Source organism: Lactuca serriola, chromosome 9, assembly GCF_051521515.1.
Source record: "Lactuca serriola cultivar US96UC23 chromosome 9, Lser_US96UC23_V15, whole genome shotgun sequence".
NCBI classification, from domain to species: Eukaryota; Viridiplantae; Streptophyta; class Magnoliopsida; order Asterales; family Asteraceae; genus Lactuca; species Lactuca serriola.
The window spans coordinates 121,227,742-121,243,165 of record NC_136416.1 but is presented as its reverse complement, the minus strand read 5'-3'; the positions used below and the strand labels follow the sequence as shown (position 1 = coordinate 121,243,165).

General features: G+C 33.4%; 1 protein-coding gene across 3 annotated transcripts; it reads right to left on the bottom strand.

Moving 5' to 3' along the window:
- Positions 1-2,036: 2,036 nt before the first annotated feature.
- On the bottom strand, positions 2,037-7,026 carry LOC145072401 (uncharacterized). 3 transcript variants are annotated; one of them, XM_079018818.1, is made up of 5 exons: positions 6,817-7,026; positions 6,425-6,567; positions 4,787-5,032; positions 2,319-4,650; positions 2,037-2,240 (listed from the first exon to the last, which is right to left on the bottom strand). In XM_079018818.1, exons 3-5 carry the CDS (start codon positions 4,978-4,980, stop codon positions 2,211-2,213), a joined length of 2,556 nt encoding a protein of 851 aa, XP_078874944.1. In that variant the 5' UTR covers positions 4,981-5,032; positions 6,425-6,567; positions 6,817-7,026; the 3' UTR covers positions 2,037-2,210. The 3 variants fall into 3 exon arrangements, with proteins under 3 accessions (XP_078874944.1, XP_078874945.1, XP_078874943.1); XM_079018819.1 differs by having other exon boundaries at positions 6,479-6,567; XM_079018817.1 differs by lacking the exon at positions 6,425-6,567.
- Between the last annotated feature and the right edge of the window lie 8,398 nt (positions 7,027-15,424).

Genomic DNA, 15,424 nt, shown 5'->3' with positions numbered 1-15,424 from the left:
AAAACAACTTCTAATAGTGTAAAGAGGAGTAGCATTCTGACATGGGCATCGTTAGCAACCCATGTCGCATAGTTGGGGTTTGGTTGAGGTGGCATAGGAGGGTCTTTGTCAAATGAAACTGCTTGTTCAATAGTTTGTGGTGGACAGGGAATGGTACCATCAACATAGTCAATCAAATTGTTTGTAAGAAGAAAGTGGTAGATCATTGTTTTCCAGAATCCATAGATTGTTGGAGATAGGGTAAAACCAAACTTGTGTGAGTTATGAGACGTCTTCTTGACTCTTATAAAGGGAGCAATGAGGGCCATTATATAGCCAAACGAGGAGAAAGAAAGAGAAGAAAAGGATTTACCAGGAAAAACTTCGGTGTTGTCGCAAATTATGGTTGTCGATGATCAGAGAAGTCGACTCTGATACCAAGATAAACTTGGTAAGGATTGTATATATTGTTCACGTAATATTGATTACATCGTATGTATATATAAGATACATAATTACACTTTGTATCCTCCTATTATTATAGTATACATTGTCTAATATTACATCCATAAAAACCATAGCGAACGAATCAACGCAATATTTAATAAATCACACTATAAAGATTTAAATCTCATAATAATCAACATATTAAAAAATATTATTGGATATACAAATAATTTAGTAATAAAAAACCCAACATTACAACACAATTTAAATACATTTCTCAAAACAACAACTTAAATCGTTAACCATTAATCACTATATATATACATTGATAAAGGATAACATAAATTTACTTTACAATATCTACAATTTAAACACTTCATGAAAAAAAAAAAAAATTTAAATGTTAACAAGATAACAATTCATCCACCTATTATTTGTCCAACAATATTACTCCAACTCTCTTTCTAACCAATACAATTTAATTATAGTAATTCATAAGCATCATACCCTATACTACATGCACTACATACAGCTAATACTTTAACCAAGAAAGTAACACATCACCTAAACACCTCACAGATATCCACTTACAAATGCAGCCGTCAAACGCCATTTAATAGACAACCACCTTCTTCGTCGTCTCCTACAAAACCACTATAAAATAAATTGCATACATCTGACGTACAAACATACGTTACTATCTATCTTCAATCCACCCCACGTAGCAAAAGAATGAAAATCGAAGAAGTCGAAGAAATGATTTGTGAGCTGCAATCTGATACAACAACATCGTCACAGCAAGAAGCAGCTACAAATCGCCTATGAACAGCTCCATTAACAACTTCAACTAAGAGAAGAAACGACAAATAACTTGGAATCCCAAATCCCTCTTCACTTTCCAACCTCTTACACTGACCACGAAACCCTAAGATGCTTACGTCTCTCCATACTGCTTAAGAAAAAACTCATAAAATTCCAAATTATCAAAGATGATGCATAGGCAGATATACTCAACTCCACCGTTCTTTTCTGAGTATTATTACATATGTGTTTCACAGCTTTTGTTTATATATCAACGAATTATTTCACATCTTTTGCTTCCATTACATTTGCACAATCAAAAGCATAGGCAGAAATAGTCAATTTCACTCTTCTTTTCTGAATATTATGTTTGTGCTTCACAGCTTTTGCTTACATATAAACCAATGTATTTTACGTCTTTTACTTATATATGAATATGAAGTACTTATTCTCAAACGAAATCCATTACATTTGCACAATCAAAATAGAAAAATAAAAACCCTTCTAAACCATGGCTATTTTCCTACTTTTTCATTAATTCTATTTATTTATTAATCTATAGCATTTTTATTTTAACCAAAAAACAAATGAACGGAAATTAAAATATAATTATTTTCTCTGCACAAATAAACCCATAAAATTAGCAATATATATAATATGCCCCATACTATGTATACATACGTAATATTTAAAATACTAATTTACTACACACCAAATCAGATTTTTCTAGAAAATGGGTTAAATACTTGACGGAAATTGAGATTTTTCTAGAAACAATAAAAAACAAAAGCAGTTAGTTGCACAGGACATGTTTTCAACCTTGAGGGTTATCAAACTAAAAAGCACAATTCAAAATACAAATTGTAACGATCAACAACACTTTTTGCTTGCAGGTATGCTATACACGCATATTTAATTTCTGAAGCTACTCCTATAAAACAACATCCAATTCCAAAACGTTTCTCAAGCATTTGCTAGCTAAGCTAAGCCTTTACTAGTTTTTCAACATATGCCTGCATGAAAAAAGGAGAAAATTTTATCTAATAATAATAATACAAAATGAAAAATGAAAAATGGTATTCAGAACTTACCTCCACAAGCTTGGTGATTTTGGGTTTGGAGTGTGAGAGATACAGCTCAATCTTTGGTTGTGTTTTAGGGATTTGGACTTGTTGAATAGTAGTTGTGATTTTATCAATTACTTTCTTCACAACACTTTTGTAAACCTCTCTTGTCATCCTACCTTCTTTCCATTTCGGCTTCAGAATCTCCTTCACAAATTCCACAAGGGCAGCCCTAAATTGTCGCATACACTTTTCATCATTTCCATTATTACCCTCTTTCCCCTTTTCATGTTCTTCTTCTTGCTTAGCATTTCGTTTTCCAACTGGTTCCTCCTGCTTCTTTTTTGGAGTCTTCCCATTTTCAATCTTGTTTCCAATATTACCCTCTTGATTGTGTGTAGTAGAATTGGGAAGTGACTTAAGGTAATCTATGGCATTCGTGAGGTTTTGCTCTGTTGTAAGAATCTGTTGATTCGGTTCTTCAGAAACTATATTATCATTCTTTAAATCAGAATCATCCACCACCACATTATGTTGTTGAGGCAAAAAGTGATCATTCTTCTCATTTCTCATCTTATTATTATTACTATTATTATCCTTTTTGACCCATGACTTTGACTTTTCATCTATATTATTCCCTGATTTTGCATTTGACTTTGATGCATCTACCTCATTCCACGACCCGTTTTTGTTTTTGTTATCCAAATTAACGTTTGACATATCATCCCGTGTTGTTGACTTTCTCTTGTCATCACAATTCTGAGATTCCCATGTTGTTTTCTTGGTTTCATTAAAACCACCTGATTCCACATCATCCCATGACCTGTTTTTGTTATCCAAATTAGGGTTTGACATGTCATCCCGTGTTGTTGACTTTTTCTTGTCATCACAATTCTGAGATTCCCATGTTGTTTTCTTAAAACTGCCTGATTCCACATCATCCCATGTAGGACCATTCCATGATGACTTGTTCTTTTCAGACAAATCTGATGCTTTCAAGTCATCATCATGCCATGTCATCTTTTTGTGGGCCTGAGGGTTGTCATGTGACCTACGATCATAATTCCGTGCATCTGAAACATCATGAGAAAATTTACAATCATCACGCTTGCAATTACCTGAAGCAAAAAACTTGCATTGGATTTTAGTAACTCGATTTGATTGATGACACCTGTCATCTTTAACATCATCACCATCATCATAATGATTCCTTGAATTTCTATTATGGCTGCTGGATCTTGAGTAATCTTGTCTATGACTCCAACTTTCTTTTTTCAAATTATCACCTCCAGAATTACTTCTTACATCATTACCATATCCACTGGATTTCTCTCCATCATCATCTCTACTCCTCCGATTTGTATCTATTTCCCTACATTGTTGTGTAGACTTTTCATCATTTCCAATACTACCCTTTTCGACTTTTTCAGTGTTGATATGTTCTTGTTCTTGCTCAGCTAGATTTCCAACTAATTCCTCAACTTGTTCTTCTACAGATGTAAGAATTTGTTTGTTGGGTTCTTCTTCAGAAACTATATTCTCATTGTTTATATGAGAATCATTGGCCACATTATGTTGTTTAGGCAAAAAGCAATCATTTTTCTCACAACCTTTTCTGTTTAATCCTAAATCATCCCACGATGGACCATTCCATGACTTTGACTTTGTTTTTTCATGATCATCATCATCCCATGAAGGACCATTCCATGACCTGTTTTTGCTATCTAAATTAGGGTTTGATGCATCATCATCATCCTCATCCCATGACTTTTTCTTGTCATGAGAATCCCATTCCCATGTTGTTTTCTTGTTTTCATCAAAACCACCTGATTCCACATCATCCCATGTAGGACCACCCCATGACTTTTTCTTTTCAGACAAATCTGATGCATGTGGCTGTTGATCATGATGATGATGATGATGATGCCATGTGCTGTTCTTGTGGGCCCGAATGTTGTCATGTGACCTTCGATCATAATCTTGTGAGTCTAAAGCAGAAGCATCATGAGAAAACTTACAATTATCACGATAGCATTTACCCACAGCAAAAAACTTGCATTGGATTTTAGTAACTCGATTTGATCGACACCTGTCATCATCACCATCATCATGATGATGATGATGATGATTTCTATCATCTTTATGGTGAGGGAATCTGCTGTATCTGGAACCACCACCAGAGAGATGATCTGATCTATGCCTCCAACTTTCTTTCATGTTATCACCTCTTGAATTGTATCTTACATCATCTCCATAGTCATTAGATTTGTGTCTATCATCATAAAATGGGCTCCTCCTACTTTCCCACTCTCTGCCTCTACTCCTGCTCCTACTTTGAATGGGACTCCTGCTTCGATCCCTGCACATACACTCACCATCAACAAGGTCATGTGTGCAAAAGACATAAATGCCCTTCATCGAAAACAGACATACAATACTTATAAAGATGAATGATATGAAAAAATAAAAATAAAAATAAAAAACAAAAAACAAACCTGTATGTGGTATGTTGTTTTCCCCATTCATTATCAAAAGTCCTATGTTTGTTGTCTCTGCTGATGTCATCATATCTGGGCACTTTTCTGTTTCCTTCCCAAGATGGCCTCCTAGAATCATTGGATTCTGGTGGAGGGATTTTGTCTTGTTTCATGTCCCATGAAGATTCATACCTTCTGCGTTTACCACTCATGGACTCACCTTTTGAGTATGATTCTATGCTTTTTACCAAAATCAAGTATAGCCTGGAATACCAAAACAACCTCAAAATCATAAATGGATATGTGGGTGTTATCATGTATGTTCAGGGAAAATCAAGAGCATACTCTATTGCAAATAATTGAGGTGGAAAAACCGGGATGGGTGAGAACAGGTTAGGCTCAAATAACATGCATCAAAATCAGATAAGTAAATTTAACATCAACATAATAGCTAACAAGTAATTATGTCGAATCAAAACTTCCAGAGCATTAGAAAATATATATACATAAATGAGAATATGATAATCCAGCTCTGGGTTGAAGTAGGAATCAGGGAAAACAAGAAAGAAAAACATTGCTGATGTAATACATACCAAGTACCAATATAATTATATTTTATTAGTTTATATACCTCATCTAAAGGTAAAGGGTGTCCTAATACATCAAGTGTGGGCTTCAAAATGAAGAGTTTAGAACTAATTTTTTTCCACAAAGGCGTCCAAACTTTAGCTAAAGACATATTTGAATCAACCGGAGACCCGAAGTTAAACAAAAAGGAAAGAGACCACTTCACAATTGATGATCTCAAAACCCCAATTGGTGGGGCCACTTACCCCTAAAGAATCCAAGTCCAAAAGGTTGGATAGACTACTAATACAATTGGGGATATCATATGGAGTTCTTGATCACAATAAGCATCCACTTGAACCATGTGAAGATGTTTATTAACCTTGCAAACCTTTGAGTGCTCATAATAACTATCTCAAGAAGTTTTAGTGACTGCTTCTGTGACTATGGTATTCACAATTAGCTTCATAAGACGTATTTTAGTTTGGCAAAATGAAAAGAACGCAAATCCACACATATTCCCAAAGGATGTTGCAATCTTCTTGAATACAATTCGATTGCTGGCATCAATCTAGGCAAATATCATGTTTAGGGTCACTTGCTGAGTATTAAGTGTCATGTTAATGTGTGGTTTTTCAGAATGACATCTGATTTAGATACAAAGATTTGGCCACAAGAAAAAAAAAACATGTTGGCTTTCTGTTTCCCAAACTTGAAAAATGGGAAAGAAACAAGCAACAAAGCTTTTCATCAGTTTGGTACATGGCAGAAGAAGATGATGGCATGTCTTTGAAGACAATATCATATGGCCCACGAAATATGCAACCATCTACACATGTAAAATATCACAAACGAAAAAAGAATCAAAACATATCACATGACTGATGTGCTTAAGTTAAAACCTGTTTTTGAACTTTAATCAAGACGCCATAAAGAGTTTGGTCTTTGATATACTATCAGCTTCAGCCTAACTAGGAATTACTTTTCAAGTCTCTCAAGTTGCCATGCTTAATCTACAATTAGCATGATATGACACAAATCTAATTACCATAAGAACAGAACGAGAGCAAAAAAAACACAATACCCTACCATGGAAGAAAATTATATAAAACAGGGGGAACACGAGTATTTGGAACTTCATACAAGGTAAGTTTCTTGAGTGTTTGGTTGAAAGAGAAGAACAAAGTAACAGTTGCTCATATGATGTTCAAGTTACGCAAAGTCAAGTTAACCTAACAAAGAAAAGACACCACTTCAGTGAGACAAATTATTAATGAACAAACGCAAAAGGGAACAAAGATCACAACCAATCACATTCCTTAATTCCGTAGTAATGCAGAAAGATTTTCATATAACAAAGCGAGTACATATGTAATGAATATACAGCTACGCCATGAAATGTAACAAAATAACATAGTAAAAGAAGTAGAATAGAACAGAAACCCTAATTGAAGTGGGCCAAAAGAGAGAACAAAGAATACCTGTGGAAACCCTTAAATGGCACTCTTCCTTTCTCTTGCTGCGTCAGTGAAACAACTGTTATTTTTCCACACTAGGTTTAGAGAAGGAAAAGCCGCAAAAAACCACAAATTTAGTCAGGAGTTGGTGAAATCGAGTCGCTTTGATCTTCGCAGTTCGCACCTCCGTTCAATGTTCGAAGTTTGAATGGTCTGCACTCTAGTGTCAGTGCATCACACTATAAAAGACAAATTTTTATTTGATCAATAGTGAAAAATCCAAATTTAACCAAAAAAATGAAATCAACGGTACTCCTATTTTTCTTCGTCTACGATACTTATCTTAAAATAATAGTTGAAAATACATATAAAAATATTAATTATATACAAAATTGTCACGTTAAGTAACGTCTTACAAACGACATGGCTCGCCAAAGCTCGAAAAAGCTTGAAGTTTGACATAGCTAACAAGTCACGCTTTACGTTATTTAGAACTTTAGGAAATATCTACAAATTTAAGTGTTTTGGTTTAAAAGGTTATTTTTGTTTGGGTTTTTTTTTTTGCGCATTCTAAAGGTACAAATTCATGTTTTTAGGGTTTAAAAGCTCCTTTTAAAAAAATGAAGGGTCACCCGATAAACCCTTTTCTAATCATTTCTTAATCGGTAGATTAATTATGTCACTCACTGCCACCTCATCCATTAATCTCTCTCTCTCTCTCACTCTCTCTCTCTCTCCCTCCCTCCCGACAGAAAGCTCTAATCCCATATTTCCTTCCACCGCTGACAACCTCTACCATTCCTAATAGCACCTCAAAAAAAAAAAAAAAAAAAAAAAAAAAAAAAAAAAAGGAGGCACGCTAAGGCAATAAGAAAGAATAGGTTTATCACCTCTCTAATTCCATGGAACTCTACATGCTCTTCCTCTTCTTACTACCCCTAGTACATACCTAAAGTTGTTAAAGTTTATCTGATTGTATATTATTCGGTTTCAAATGGTCCTAAACCTACACCTAGTTTCAAGTAGTCATGATTTTGCGTGTTATTCAAGCCATGGTACTTCAAACAGGCTAACATGTGAAGAAGATGAGCTACGCACCTCAAGTGTTCGATGAAATGCTTGACAAAGAAAAAATGATTTGTGCAATGCTTATATGACATATTCAACTACACACGGTCCTTACTAAGTCTTGTGGAAAGATATGTTGTTCTACATTACACATCACACCTTCTACGTCAAAATGTCAACAAGAACATGGGTTTGAAATCGGGCAATGCAACAAGATAGTTCTATTTTAGCAACAGAATTTGGCTTTTCAAGTCCGCTTAACAAAGTTGGAGTAAATCCTTGACCACCATAACCATTCTCTACCCACCACCAGTTGTATTTGTCAAATAATCTGTCACACCCCCAGACCGGAACGGCAGAAACGTTATAGGGCAGAGGACGTTATGTTTAGTATCACAACACATGCATCATATTAATCAAAGTAACAAACAACCATTGCATTAATATTAAAGTGTTTACAACGTATGTGATTCACAAAAGATTGACTCAAATAGTAAATAACAAAACAAGACAAGAAGCTACGATACTCCATCTTCTAAATCCCAGTGCACGTACGTGTCTACTAGTTTCCTGAGAATACAAGTTATTTTGAAAGAGTATATCAACATTTAAGCTGGTGAGTTCATAAGTATTTAAGTGATGAAAAGTAAATTGTAAATTATTTAGAAAAGTTCGTCTGTTCCTCCAAAAAATCCTATATTTTCTGATGTGATGAATGATAAGCAAAAATGACTCTACAATTCCTTCTATGAGTACTAAATGGATACAAGTTATATACAATCCAGAGTAAACAGACAATCGACTGTGTGAATCTGCCTTAAGCCCACAATCAAACAAGGAACAGGAAATGAGGCGGAAGTCACACATTCTATTGTTTGTTAGATCGTCATTTTATATAACCCTGGTGTATTCATTTGGTACTTACGGGGTTAACTGTAATAGTTCTTTATATTTGATGAAAACATTCTTTAAGAAAATCATATATTTCCTTTAGTAAAAATGGTAACCACAATAGTTCCTTCTATAATCACTTAGTTTATACTAGCTATATATAATCCAATATCGAACGGACAATTAAATGGATGAATCTGCCCTAAGCCCACAACCAAACAAGGAACAGGAAGTAAGGCGGAAAACACACATCCAACTGTCTATCAGATATTAATTATATATAACCCTGATGTATAAACTAAGGTATTCTAGTTTCACTAACTCAATTGTGGAACATTTTTTTGGGTAAAAATGCTATTGTTTCCAGAAAGTTCAATCGAAAATTGTTTACCTTAAAAGATTGATGTTTGCCATAGAAAATCCTATATTTTCTATAAAAACCGACTGGATGTCCATGTTGTTCTAAGTTTGAAAAGCACAAGTATACTTCCTGTACTTACTACAATGATGTCTAGTTTTGTTGATATGTTAAACTGAATAAAGACTTGGTTGTTCTGGATACCTGATACGACGATACTACCCTCCTATGATTACCTAATACATACGAGTTGCATATAACTGAGATCAAATAGACAGTTGAATGGGTGAATCTGCCCTAAGAGCACAATCAAACAAGGAACAGGAAATGAGGCGGAAAGCACACATTCCACTGTCTATCAGACTTCAATTTTACCTAACCCTAAAGTATACATTGGATAATCACATAGTTAGATCCTTTGAGATTTGTTCATGAAAAGTTTATTACTACGTATATAAATCGTTGTTATCTATTGTGAGTTTTACGACCATACTAATTGGACCGGTTAACCGCGACGTATTGTAGACGTCGAAAAGAATATGACATTTGTCACCCGCAGACCTGCCGGTCCGGCTGTAGCTAACAGCGAGGTGCGGGATTGTCAATCCCGTATAGATCTATACACAAACTCACGCTCTCCCTCTAAGAGACTTTGGCCGTAGGGGTAGACTTTCATTGGTACTTATGTGAGTACTCAAAGACGTGTCTCACAAGCTGGATTAACGACTTTACAAGTAATAATGTGGAAAAATCATTTTTATATTTGACAGATAAGTTTATAAAAAGATCCTTTTGTTCCTTAAGTTAAACTTATAAAAGTTTATAAGCTTATTTCTATGTTTTATTCAAAGTTTTATGTTCTAAATACAGTTTATTGGTACAAAGACATAATAATTAATTTATATTTTAAAACACAACATTTCTTGTGTTATACTTGTATTCCCCCCTTTAAAAGCATTTAAAACCATTATAAGGGGTATGAACTGACCTTATGTGGGTGATTCAATTGAAGGTTCGAGTAAGGATGAGAATGTCACAACTAGCATTTTAGCTAGGAAATTCTATTCTTGTGTAATCATTCAACTATTGTAAAACCTTTACTCTAAGTAGATGTCACTTAGTGCTCATTTAAATTCACCTTTTATGTTCAACAAAGAATCTGAAAACCCTAAGAATCTCGGTTTGAGTCCATATTGGACTATGATTTCCTTATTGGGCCTAATGGACCAATAAGCATCTAATTCAACCATTTTGGGCTTAGAAATCCTATTTGGATTCTAAATGGACCAAATTCACAAATCTATAACATTTTGGACCATTTGGGCCTAGAATGATTCGTTCTAACCCTAATGGGCCTTATTGGGCCATAGTTAATCCACTTAACCTTAGTGAACCATAAACCCATCCTTTTATTCTATTTGGGCCGTAAGTGTTTCCAAGGGCCCAATGGGCCAAAAATTTTATGATTAGGCTCCAAAAATCCTAACTAAACTTTAATGGGGTCAAACTATTCCATTCCAACCTTCTTGGCCCAAAATCTCGGCCTAACATCAATTAACAAAAAAAAGGAAATGAAGGTTGACTTTGGAGGTGCCACCTCCATATTGTTCACCATGTAACAAATGCATGGTCTCCCATATTTCCATGCAAAGTCACCTCATCCTTCTCTCCCCTCTCTTCTTGATATCTCGGCCGAGAGCTAAGCACGCACACACACATTCTTTCAAACACTTTCCAAACACTCTCCAAACACTCTCAAAGAATCTCCTCCTTCCTCCAAGATCTAGAAAATTGGATAGAGTTCTAAGGATCTTCATCAAGTCATTCCAATCTTTGGTAAGTTATTGTCAAACACAAGTATCATCTTTCATCTTAACATGAAAAACTCCTTCTTACATAGTTTTATTCCATGATCACACCTTAGAAGCTTCATAAGCTCGAGATCCACTTCAAGGTGTTGCTAGGACCAAAATCTTTTTCATTCTTTCTTCAAAAACCGAAACATCAAGCAAATTTGAGTTCATACCCCCCTTGTTTTTGGTTTTTACATGGTTTTTGGGGGAGAATACAAGTAAAATGTGTAGATCTATGTGTTATATGCATATCTTGTGTGATTTCTTATTTTATGTTGTAAAAATATGTTAGATCTTAGCAAATCACGACTTCTTAAGTAACATTGAGTTAAGATCCATGAGCTAAGACACCTTATACATCAAACTATCAAGTTAAAAGTGTTATATGTTTAAGATACAAAAATGTAAGGCAAAAACTTTGTTAAGGGTCAAAATTCTCAAGAAAACAAAAGATAAGGGTAAAAAGCGACATTTATGTTTTTATAGGGATCAAACAGGTCCTACTTGTATAAAAAGGGATTTTTATATTAAACATACTTTCCAAAAGGCCAAAAACGTAAATTTTAGCTTAATGGGCCAAACTTTTGGGCCTCACGGTTTTGGGCCCAAATTTGCGAAAAAGGGAAAGTTTTGGGACTAAAATGTTATTTGAGCAAAATTTGAGGCATAAATGTAAATAAACCAAATTTAGGGGTGAAAATAACATTTATTTCCAAATTGGACCAAAAATGTAACTTTTATTAAAATTGGGCCGAAACTGTAAATTTTTACAAACAAGGGGCTGAAAATGCACTTTTCTGTAAAACTAGGCCTTGAATGTCAAAATATATATTTTTGGACTAAAACCGTGAATTTCTAGACATTTGGGACAAAATTGCAAATTTATACAAATTATGGACTAAAGTGTCATTTTTACAAAACTTTGGGCCTTAATTGAAAATTTGAGGCTTTTGACCAAAAACGTTGTTTTATGAAAAAAAGAGACTTTTTATAATAAGTTTGGTAAACCACAAGCTAAAATAAACAACAAAACAATACGAATGGACGAAATACATTGATAATAATTTTATTGGACCTAATATTCATCTTACGTGGCCAATGGGTCTTAAGGGCCAATTCAAGTGTATATTGAGCCCAATAGCTTTCAAGACATGTTTATTGGGCCTTGCGACCCATTTAAATGTTGATTTGGGTTTGAGTTATGGGTCACATGTTCGTTGGGCCTTTTGTGGTCCATTTACATGTCTATTGGGCCCAAATTACCCATTTACATGTTATTGGACCTTTGTGATCCATTTATATGCTACTTGGGCTTGGACTGAAATTCACATGCTTAGTAGATTGTAACTATACCTTTACATAACTATTGAACTTTGTATACTTATAAATGTACCTTTGGATGGATAACGCATAACATACATGTAAACACTAAACATAGTACGAAAGGTTAAGAATCTAGTGATACGTGTCGGTTGACTAGGGTTGTTCACTATTCAGATAAAACCGAATTATCCAATTGGACAATTTGGATTGGACTATTTGGTTCGGATATTCGGATTTTTGGATTGGTTTTCAACAAAACCGAATTGTTATTTTGGATTTCGGATTGGTTTTGGTTTACAAATTAAGAACCGAATAGTCCAAAAAAATCGAATAAACATTTATTATTTATCTATTTATAATATATATTTATAATTATTTATTAATTTTGTATTTTTGTAACGACCCAAATTTTCACGTCCAAAAATTTCATTTTTGATTAAGTGATTTGCAAAACATTTGTAACAAAATATCATCCGATCATATCATTCAATAAAAACATGTCTCGTATCTGAAAACCGAATCGTAAAAACATAATAATGTCAGAGTACAAATCCCAAAATAACTCATAGTGCGGAAAACAAAGAGTGTGTGTATGATGTGCAGCTACCGCGTCAACTCCTTCCCCTTCGCTGAAGAGGTACCTGAAACCAAAACTGTAAACTGTAAGCACGAAGCTTAGTGAGTTCCTCCATCATAACACATACCATACAATCACATAGCATACATACTGTCAGACAATTATGGGGTGCCCGACCTACCCGGTACAGCCATTCTGGGGTGCCGACCTACCCGTACGGCTATTCTGGGGTGCCAACCTACCCGTGTCAAGCCATTCTGGGGTGCTGACCTACCCATGTCAAGCCATTGTATTAACTTCCATGAGAAATTAATTAATTACAATTTTGATATTTAATTTGAAACACAACAGGGATTATATCAATGGATCCTGAACGTGCAAGACATGATCCAGTGGTAGCAAAGAACATTCGTTACTATAAAGCAAAGAGCAAATTAGAGGCAGAAGTGATGAAACTCTATCCACCACCATGACCTCAAAACTTGGGGGGGGGAATCAATATAAACAAAAGTTTCTTTATTTATTTATAGTAATTTACATATTTGGTCCCTGTGTTTAGTTGTCGGTTTTGGTCCCTAAAAGAATCAGATTGTAGTTTTTGGACCTTGTTTCACTGTTTCATAAAACTTTTATGATTGCCTAAGTTAACAACCTAACTGTTAGTTTTTTTTAAATGACCATTTTGCCTTTGAACCAAAACTAAAAAACATATAGCATGACAACAAAATTTATATATATATATATATATATATATATATATATATATATATATACACACACACACACACAAATACACATGTAACATCATAATTTCATTATATATAGCATGTCATCTCTTGTTTTGTCTATTGATTTTTTACAAAGGTATACACACATGTAACATCATAATTTTATTATATATAACATCCAATTTTAACATTGAGTTTACTGTTTTCGAAAATATGATCATAGTTACCGATTAAAAAGATGGAACCAAGAACCAAACACAACATCAAAAAAAATTCAAAAACAACATTATACATCCAAATTATAAGTATTCAACAAAGAACCATACGAATGAGTAAAAACATATAAATTCGTAAACAATATCAAACTTACAGATTAAAAGGATTTAAGGAATAAGTACTTACATTTATTCAACTAATCAGACTGATGGGAAGGTTGAAATTTTTTTGCATTTGTTTTCTGCAGAGGAATTATGACATAATGTTTGTGTAAATCGATTATTAAAAATGTTTGAAATATATATACAAGTCAATATGATGAAAATTAGCAGGTAATCAATTGAAATCCCATTTAAACTTACAACAGAAGATATTATGCTTCAAAGTGTAATGGTTCAGAATAATATCCGAAACTTTTGAAATTTGAAATTAATAGTTTCCGAGATTTTAACATATAATATATTTGGAAAGCAATTTTGAATGGAAATATAGCCTAAATTTAAGGTTTACATTAATAAGGAACCAGTTTTGTAGTTGTAAGTTTGGAAAGAATTCAAGTATCATTTTCATGCAATTCCTACATTTAATTTCCTAATATAACAGGTTGACTTCTTGTTTGATCAAGGTGACGTAAGCAAATTGATCTAAGGGTGTAAAAACTATAAAGAAAACACAATCAACGACCCAAATTGTTTTAGATGATGCCATAAAAATTCTTTTTTAATAATATTTAGAGATTATAGAAACTAAAATAAGAACCAATTTTAACATCATAATTTCATTATATATAACATCCAATTTTAACATTGAGTTTACTGTTTTCGAAAATAGGATCATAGTTACCGATTAAAAAGATGGAACCAAGAACCAAACACAACATCAAAAAAAATCAAAAACAACATTATACATCCAAATTATAAGTATTCAACAAACAAACATACGAATGAGTAAAAACATATAAATTCGAAAACAATATCAAACTTATAGATTAAAAGGATTTAACGAAGAAGTACATACATTTATTCGACTAATCAGACTGATGGGAAGGTTGGAGTTTTTTTGTATTTGTTTTCTGTGGAGGATTTATGACATAATGTTTGTGTAAATCGATTATTAAAAAGGTTTGAAATATATATACAAGTCAATATGATGAAAATTAGTAGGTAATCAATTGAAATCTCATTTAAACTTAAAATAGAAGATATCATGCTTTAAAGTGTATTGGTTCATAATAATATCCAAAACTTTTGAAATTTGAAATTAATAGTTTCCGAGATTTCAACATATAATATATTTAGAAAACAATTTTGAATGGAAATAGAGCATAAATTTAAGGTTTATATTAATAAGGAACCAATTTTGTAGTTGTAAGTTTGGAAAGAATTTAAGTATAATTTTCATTTAATTCGTACATTTAATTTCCTAATATAACGGGTTGACTTCTTGTTTGATCAAGGTGTCGTAAGCAAATTGATCTAAGCGTGTAAAACCTATAAAGAAAACAACGACTCAGATTCTTTTAGATGATGTCATAAGGTTTCTCTTTTAATAATATTTAGAGATTATTATTATTATTATCATTATTATTTTTCAAATAAAAACTTAGTCGTGAAGATGA